At 31.5% G+C, this 9,373-nt stretch overlaps 2 protein-coding genes across 5 annotated transcripts; both read left to right on the top strand.

Moving 5' to 3' along the window:
• The first annotated feature begins 871 nt into the window (after positions 1–871).
• Positions 872–3,599, top strand: LOC100802071 (HVA22-like protein k). Of its 4 annotated transcripts, none has more exons than XM_003541021.3 (8): positions 872–962; positions 1,064–1,122; positions 1,227–1,324; positions 1,706–1,757; positions 2,040–2,103; positions 2,333–2,428; positions 2,785–2,857; positions 3,302–3,599. In XM_003541021.3, the coding sequence occupies exons 1-8, from the start codon at positions 948–950 to the stop codon at positions 3,397–3,399; spliced, it is 555 nt and encodes a 184-aa protein (XP_003541069.1). In that variant the 5' UTR covers positions 872–947; the 3' UTR covers positions 3,400–3,599. The 4 variants fall into 4 exon arrangements, with proteins under 4 accessions (XP_003541069.1, XP_040863337.1, XP_006592109.1 ...); XM_006592046.4 differs by having other exon boundaries at positions 898–965; XM_041007403.1 differs by lacking the exon at positions 2,785–2,857.
• A 1,741-nt stretch (positions 3,600–5,340) lies between these two features.
• Positions 5,341–8,194, top strand: LOC100804189 (arabinosyltransferase RRA2). Its single transcript, XM_003541023.5, has 2 exons — positions 5,341–5,773; positions 6,760–8,194. The coding sequence occupies exons 1-2, from the start codon at positions 5,573–5,575 to the stop codon at positions 7,873–7,875; spliced, it is 1,317 nt and encodes a 438-aa protein (XP_003541071.1). The 5' UTR covers positions 5,341–5,572; the 3' UTR covers positions 7,876–8,194.
• The last annotated feature ends 1,179 nt before the right edge of the window (positions 8,195–9,373 follow it).

Here is a 9,373-nt window from a genome sequence, read left to right on the forward strand (position 1 = left end):
CAAAGATCGAATTCATAATCACCTACTTTAGAGATGATGCTATCTAATATAGTTGAGAATGATGTGGTTATCACTAATTTTAGATATAATATATTTTGATAAGTATATATTAGCTTTGTTGTTTATCAAGAAAAAATTTATTTCACGAAATCACATCACATTCTCTAGAATCACATTCCAAAAATACACTAGTTAGGAATGTTATTTCTTTACATATATAGAATGCATTTGATTAACTTTTAATACTCCTAGGAATATTTTAAAGTTTTAAAATAATAAATAATAAATAAAAGTAAAAATGAAAGTTACACGGGAGTTAAAAAAGGATTTCTCACATCTTTTTGAGAATGTAACTTTTTGTACCTCATTGACATAGGAATAAAAGTTGTATAGACACGAGAATGTAACATTTTTTGGAGTAAAAAAAATCAAAAATATTTTTCGATAACCTGTTATCAACATGTTTTATCTTTATATTATATTATGAAAATATAAGATGATTTCATGAAACAAATGTTCCTTTAGAGTGTATTTAATAATTTTTAGTAGAGTTTTTTTTCAACTAAGTTTTCTTAATCGATAGAGTAAAAATCCAAGACTTCACTAAATGGATTTTGTTTCCTTTTTTATTTGCTTACCTTTTTTATTAATGTATATTTTTTCATGTATCATGACTCTTCAGGTTAAAATATGATCCTTAATAAATATATGATGTGTCAGTTAATTAACACTACAAGCATAAATCCACATTCCTCAAAAACTAAAAAAATATTGATAAACCAAAAATAAAATTATTATTTTATTAAACTCAATGAAAAAAAAAACACAAAATCTACTGATGTACAGTCTTTTTTTTTTTTTTTTATAGAATAAAAAAGAAGAAACAAATCTTGCATTGTGTCTTTAGGGATGATGTTGAAATCCCTAACCTAAAATTTCCCTCCCTGATGGCTTCACCGGAGGTGGTTTGTTACCCGACATTCTCTTTGTCTTCACTATCACACGACAAACTGTTTCTCTTTGTGTTTGTGTTTGTGTTCTGACTCACACTGATCATATGCAGCTTGGGTTGAGACTGCTCCTTTCACCCGTTACTTCCGACCTTCTTCTCCGCACAGCATGGTATAATATGCGTGCTTCTCTTCAATCATTTTTTAAAATTATAAAAAAAAGTTTTTTTTTACTCATCAACACCCTTTTCAGTGATATTGGGTTACTTGTTATAGCTGTTCTATAGGGCTTGCGCTTCCCGTATATTCCACGTTTAAAGCTATTGAGAACAATGACCCATATGAGCAACAAAGGTGCCTATTGTATTGGGCAGGTTCTATTTTTTTCTTCAACCTCCATTTCCTTGTTAAACATAATAAAATTGATCAACAGATTCTTTTTTTGTTAGTATTAATTTGATTGGTGTTAGTGATGCATGCTAAATTGCTAATGCCTTTATGATGTGTAGAATACATATATCGAGGTCACGGGTTAAGGCTTACGAGGACTATTCCGGTGTATTTTGATTCCTTGTACAACTTAAAGAAAATTTTGGTTGTTTTTTTCGTTTGAAGAATTCTCTAGTTAGTGGGATGGGAGTAACTTTGTGCTCTTTTATAATCTGTGCTATTATAATGATTTACTTTGATGAGTTCATTCAGTTGATGGATTCGTCCGCACGTGTGTTAACACGGATCTCTCTTGTTGTTTTCAGCTTATGGATCTTTTAGTGCTGCAGAAATGTTTGCTGAAAAATTACTTTCCTGGTATGGACAACTTCTCCATGTGTTTTATTGGTTTAAGTAATTGAGGTTTTTCATTTTTCTTTTCATTGAAGCCCACCTTGGTATCTATTTCTGATATTCATTGCTAAACAGATTATTTCTATTTCCTTTCATTTATCTTGTGATCCTAGTTGTCTGTGTTTATGATCTTCTGAAGGACTAAACCAAGAACATTAAAGATTTCAGCCCTGATTTGTTTGTTTGCTTTCAGATTTTACTTGAGGCATTATGATCTAACAAGGTTTGTTTGCCATGTTTAATTAGGATTCCACTCTATTATCACATGAAGTTTGCATTTCTTGTTTGGCTACAGCTTCCCACTCTTGATGTAAGCTTAACCAAATTGCTGCACTTATTCACTTCCTGCTATGCTTTCTGACTTTGCTTAGTTAATACCTTGGTTGTTTTGTTCTTGTATTGTTGTTTTTAATTATTAAGGGAGATGTCTTTTGTTCTGTTCTTTTACTCCTTTCGCACTTGTTCTCTAATAGAATCTGTTCTTTATCAAACATAAAATTAAAATAAATAAACAAAACCACATGATACTTGTTGAACAGGGTGCAAGACAACTGTATTCTAGTCACTTGCGTCCATTCCTGTTGAAGCATCAAGCTAGAATGGATCTGATTGTTGAATTTGTGTATGGTGCAATGGTAAGAAGTTGTTCATAGATTTCATTATTGTTGAAAATGCATTTTTCATCTGGTTTGATTTTCCAATTGTGGGTTATTAGGGCAGAGGGTTCTTATTATGCTTTTTAATTTATTATTATTGTCCATAGGAATTTGGCTAGGTACTGTTTGTGTGCCAGCAGTTGTGAGTTAAGAAGGTGCTTCTCAGCAAATTTGTTTTATGAATTGTACAGGACTGATTTGGCAATCTTCCTCATTGTTCATGTTTGTTGCATATAGCATTATCATATCATACATAAATTTATTATGTACTCTATATAAAGTATAAATTCTTAAAAAATCATTTTTTTAATTGATTTCTGACCTTAACCTTACAGAGTAAAATTATTAGTGCATACCAACCAGAATTAGAGTTTGCAAGAACTCTTGCAGTGAAATTTTTAATGACAGGTATGTGTGTGAACTTTGTAGCTCTATTATGCTGCCATTAAACTCTCCATTTCAATTCCAATCTGTTATTCTAAAAGAAAACAAAACGAGTCAATGGAAAATCGGTGCTAGTTTAATCCATTTAGCTTCCCTATTCTTTGTTCTGGATACAATATATTTAGTAGGTATGTAATATGTTGTCATTAGAATCATGGGAACTTAATGCTATTTGGGTATATTATTAGACACAGTTGTGTGGATAGTTATTTAAAATATGTAATTTCAGTAGGGCTTTTATAATTCTGTGCACATTAGCTTATATTTACTGTGGCTGTAGTATGTGTGCTTATGATTTCTTATGTCATCGCATGGATTTGTTTTCGTTAGTTATGAAATACATTTTGGTTTGTTATTGATTTTTCAGCTAAGAAATCTGTGTAGTCATTTGATTATTTTCTGTATCAGCCACTCAGATGGTTAGGAATCTCATTCATCCAGTTGGGAGGGAGTCAAATGGCATTGAACCCCAAAAGAGGCAGGTTTCAGAATCAGAAGAAGATTAATACATGTTTTTTTTTCTCATTACAACAATAAAGTCTTATCCAACTAAGTGAGATCAATTACATGGATCACATGACGTCATTTGACATAGTTAATTATTGGACAAAATTAGGTTGGCTAGTTTTTAATGAATGAATGTAATGATTTGCACGTGGTGCGGAGTTTTAATTATTAGTTCTACTAAAGTTTCTAGTTTTGTTTATATTCTTGATTTCCTCTCGCTATACATAGGAAATAGACATATTTGATGTAAATACTAATTTTCCTAGCAGTTGTCTTGGGAGTATAGTATTATAGTACATAGTTAGGACCACGTTTATGCTTACTGACCTGTAAGCATCGAACAACCATATGATTATAATTTATGCATTTTATGGTGGTGATTTTCGACAAACAGTCTTGTGAATTTTTGAGGATTCATCATTTTTCTATTATTGTCCGTTTGACAGATATACAGCCTTAATTCCTCTTACCATGACATACATTTTAATATACAATTTATGGTAAAAATTAATTTAGGCATGTATCTCAATTACACTCAATGGTTAAAAATTAATTTGTCTAACTGTATTGAGTAACTTGAAAGCTTATCAAATCAAAACAATTTGTAGTGTTCAAGTTTATTTTACTAGTTTGTAGGATTTATTTTTTTTGAAATGTTACTTTTTGGCCAATTTACCAAGTGGGGTAATTTTTTTTAATTACCCCCAATTGGTAATTTCAAATTTGCCGTTACTTTTCATGCAGTGTTCAAGTTTATAAGCTCTTACAGTCTTACTTAACTTTTTTTTTTTTTATCTTTATTATTTTATTATAATTTCTCGTTTGTTCTTATGTTAAGAAAGTCTCAAGACTTCTGTTCACTTTCACCTCTTTTTGACTTTTATTGAATATCATTTCTTTGTAATATAAAATCATCAAAGTTATAATATAAATTCATTTACGTTCTCTTATTTTATTTAATAAAAAACATTTAAAATGAGAATAAAATTGGAAAAAATATTTTTCCTAATTTTAAAGAAAAAATTAAAAAAATAAAACTGATAACTATTTTTTTAAAAAAATGTATATAATTATCAAATTCAAGTTATGATCATTTAGCAACTGAATTATTCTTGTCATTCTATATTTATGAGTTAATTTAACAACTAAAATTATCAAATATTTTTAATTTAATTGGTTATTTTTATCAGTTTTTAATCTTCAATTTCAAATTTTAATTAACCTTTTGACTTTCAGATTATTCATAAGTTGAGAATAAAAACAAAGATTATTCATAAGTTTTACGAAACACAATAAACAAGCCCTTTTTTTTTATAGATCACAAATAATTTTTATTAGAGATAATTTTTTTGGTATTAGATAGGATGAAAAAACCTATCCTGTGCATATTTAATATAATTGTATGTATACTTAAAGATTCGAATTTAAGATTATTATGTGTCGAACTGCTACATTAGTATATATGTGTCACATCATTGCTAACAAGTCATATAAGCAATCTTTCTAAGAAGATTGATGACAAAATTACTAAGATGTCAAAATACGGGAAATCAAATGTGTAATAAAAGTAAGAGTAAATTACTTTCCTGAAAGATTGTTCTTATTACACTCTATATCCATTCGTTTTTAAATCTTAAAAAAAAACTCAGTTATTTTTGGACTTTTGTTATATTAATTTCTCTTTTATGTGTAAATCGTTACACTGATCCGCTTAGGTATAAAAACGTGACACCGATCCCCTTAAGAACTCAAAATAATGTCAAGAAATAGAAGATATCATGTTGGAGATATATCAAGTGTAATATCAATAAACCTCAACGAGTATCCGTGTAATTTATTCTAATTTTTTTAATCATAAAACTATACAGATTAGAAGCTGATTTAAGTTTTTTGTTTTTGTTTTTTATATATAACTAAAATGAAGTGCGGGCCTGTGGATTTACTTTTGTAGTAATTTTAATAGGAAAATACCAGTCTAACTGATACCTTCTCCTCAATAATTAAATTCATTTAGATACGAAAAATGTAAGAAGAATCTGAGAAGCTTGTTGCTCAAAAATTCAAAGGGGAATGAATGCTTTTTCTCACAACCTTGATCATTCCATTACTGTTTCCCCTTAACCCCAAATAGATAGATATAAAACCCAAGAAGAATTTCGTTTCGGGGATACAATGATTGGGCGCAGAGACAGAGAGGGACCCTTGATGAGGAACAACAGTACTAACTCTCTTCGCAAATCACGGGTCCTAACCGCAGTTGCAATTGGTGTCCTTGTTGGATGCGTCTTCGCTTTCTTGTTCCCCAATGGCTTCTTCGTTTCTGACTCTGCTGCCACTAATCATCATCTCCCTCTCGCGGGATCTAAGACCCAGGTTTTATTTTCGTCAAAGACTTTAGCTTTTTCTGTTTTTTTCACTGTTTCGGCTTTTGGGTCTCATCACAATCTTCATCACTTCTCTGATTATCGTTGACTGGGAATCCCCAATGTTCTGACCAACTGTTTCTCTTGTATTTTTTTTTATCTTGCTAGTTTTGGATCTACTGCCCTCATTATATTTTTTTTATCATTTCTGTTGTCATTTTTTCTTGCCTTGTGTTGAAACTCGTATGCAGTTTCTTGATTGCTTTTGATATTGTTCTCTAATCAGAATTGAAGTATCACCTTAGTAATCTGCATAATAAAAGTTTGCATTAAGGATCAATATAGGTTACCAAGATGAAACTCCAATTCTGATTAGTGATTAGAGAATAGCACCAAAATCAAATAAGGAACTGCTAAATTTTGTCCAAATAGTAATGTTAGTTTTCAACGTGTGGATACTGACCTTTTTGCCTAGATTAGTTGATCCTAAAGAAAAAACTGCCCAGGTCTGGTTGATTTCTATGGCGAGGGATAAAGCACTATCCTGGTTTAGATCTAAAACCGGAATTCTGTTTGTAAGATGATTGGAGATGTGGCTAATATTGTTAAGTTTTTACACACAACACACATGCTTAAAAGTCAATGTGGGCATAATGCATAAGTCTACCTACCAAACTTTTTCCTTGGTTTGTATAAACAGAATGTTATTTTTCTTTGATTGGTTTACACATGCTTTTTCATGATTTATAGGATTGAATTTTAGTTACTGCACAAGCTAATTTTATTTTTGATTGAATTTTGCCTTGCATAAGTATCTTTTTATATGAAGGGGAGTGCTAGGTTGCTAGCAGCACACTCTCTAACACACTCTTTACCATTGGTTAAAATTTATCGAAAACTGCAAAATTATAATTGAAACTCATTTAATGAGAAGCAGGGTGGTCTACAAAATTTTGTGATTTCCAATAATTTTTGTGATGGATATTGTTTTTACAGGAAAATTCAGCTGGATGTGAATCCACGGATCGGGTCAACATGTTGAAATCAGAGTTTGTGGCGGTATCAGAGAAAAATGCTGAGCTTAAAAAACAGGTGAGGGAATTGACTGAAAGGCTTCGGCTTGCAGAGCAAGGGAAAGACCAGGCTCAAAAGCAGTTCCTTACATTAGGAAAACAACCTAAAGCTGGACCTTTTGGTACTGTAAAGGGATTAAGAACCAACCCTACTGTTGTTCCTGATGAATCTGTAAATCCAAGATTGGCAAAGATATTAGAGAAAGTTGCAGTCAAACGAGAGCTTATAGTTTGTCTTGCAAACACCAATGTGAAGGAGATGCTGGAGGTCTGGTTCACCAATATCAAGAGAGTTGGCATAACCAATTATCTAGTTGCTGCTTTAGACGATGAGACTGCAAAGTTTTGTGAATCAAATCAAGTCCCAGTGTATAAAAGAGATCCAGATGATGGTGTTGATATCATTGGAAGAACAGGGAGCAACCATGCTGTCTCTGGTCTTAAATTTCGTATTCTAAGAGAATTTTTGCAGTTGGGATATAGCGTTCTTCTATCAGATGTTGATATTGTACATTTGCAGAATCCTTTTGATCATCTATACCGTGATTCAGACGTGGAGTCCATGAGTGATGGTCATGATAACATGACAGCTTATGGCTATAATGATGTGTTTGATGAGCCTACAATGGGTTGGGCTCGATATGCTCATACAATGAGGATATGGGTTTATAACTCTGGATTCTTCTATATCAGACCAACAATCCCTTCAATTGAGCTTTTGGACCGCGTGGCAACACGACTTTCAAAGGAGAAAGCATGGGACCAGGCGGTTTTCAATGAGGAACTGTTTTACCCCTCATTTCCTGGTTATGATGGGCTTCATGCTGCCAGAAGAACTATGGATATGTATCTCTTCATGAATAGCAAGGTTCTGTTCAAGACAGTGAGGAATGATGCTAACCTAAGCAAATTGAAGCCAGTAATTATTCATGTGAATTACCAACCTGATAAGCTTCCCCGAATGAAAGCAATTGTTGAATACTATGTTAATGGGAAGCAAGATGCTCTCAAACCTTTCCCTGATGGCTCAGATTGGTAACCTTGCTTCTGCAGCTGAGGGTATATTTTCTTGGTTAGAACAGTTTTACAGTAGATTGGTAACCTTGCTTCTTGTTGAATACTATGTCAATTGTTTAGAACAGTTTTACAGTAGATTTTATTAGTTACAAAGCATATGTGCAGGTAAAAAAAGATATCATTTTATGAGCACATTGATTTACATTTTTAGGCCCCTTTCTGAGATGGTTTGGTTTTTTCTTTCTTTATTCTATTTGTTTTTCATGCTTGCTTTAGGTGGGGCTTACATAAGATTTCTTCTGTAACATTTGTTGTGCTAATTGAAGTTTTTGTTGTTTTTATCTCAACCCCACATACACATTGGAAAATGCATACTACATATTTAGGTCTTGGAGACTGATATGTTGGGGGCTGAGGGTATATTCCCTTGTCGTCTGAATTGTTTAGAGCATTTTTACTGTATATTTTATTAGTTATAAAGCATATGTGTAGGTAAAAAAAGATATCATTTTATCAGCACATTGAGTTATGCTTTTGGCCCCATTCTGAGATGGTTTTCTTTTCTTTTCTTTTTTATGGTTGCTCTCGGTGAGGCTTACGTAAGATTTCTTCTGTAACGTTTGTTGTATGCTAATTTAAAGTTTTTTGTTGTTTTCATCTCTAACCATATAATTGGAAAATATATACATATATTTAGGCCTTAGAGACCTATGCTAAGTTAGGGATTTGAAAAGGGACAAAAGTTAGATCTGGTTTCATATATACTTTTTGTGCTATTCTCTAAATTAAAATTGAAGTTTCACTTTGGCAAGTTGTACAATAAAGGGCATGCACTAAAGAATTATGCGGATTATCAAGGTAAAACTCAAATTCTAATTAAAGAACCATACTAATAACACTTAAGAAATTGTATCCAAGTGTTCTCCATTGAAAAAGACAAAACTTAGATCTAATTCCGTATGTACTGTTTGTGTTACTCAATTAAAATTTAAATTTTACCTCAGTAATTTGCACAATAAGGATATGCATTGAAGGATTATACAAACTATCGAGATAAAACTCTACCTAAGCATGCTAAGTAAGATTACACGTTAGCTATAACATACTAATGTCAAGAACAAAGAACAAGAAACAAAAATTCCAACGTCCATTCTGAAAAAAATAATTGTAAGGACTAGAACAAAAAAAAAGGAGTATATTATAAGGACAAAAAGCAACTTAATTAAGTTTGATGATAATAAGTGATATAATTTAAGAATAATAATAGATGAAAATAATTTAATTGATAAAACTCATTTTTATGGGTTTATGTGTAACCAACACACTTTGATAGTGTGTTTGAATGTGTGTATGTGGAATTGATTTTTAGATTAATGTTGTATAGAATTGAGTTTAAGTGAATGTCAATTAACAATCTTTAGCAAATCTTCTCGGGAACATACACGAAGCAAATGAAAAAAAAAAACGAACAATTATCATGTCATCCTCAAAGGGAGAAAAGCAAAATCAACACATAAAAG

Source organism: Glycine max, chromosome 12, assembly GCF_000004515.6.
Source record: "Glycine max cultivar Williams 82 chromosome 12, Glycine_max_v4.0, whole genome shotgun sequence".
NCBI lineage: Eukaryota > Viridiplantae > Streptophyta > Magnoliopsida > Fabales > Fabaceae > Glycine > Glycine max.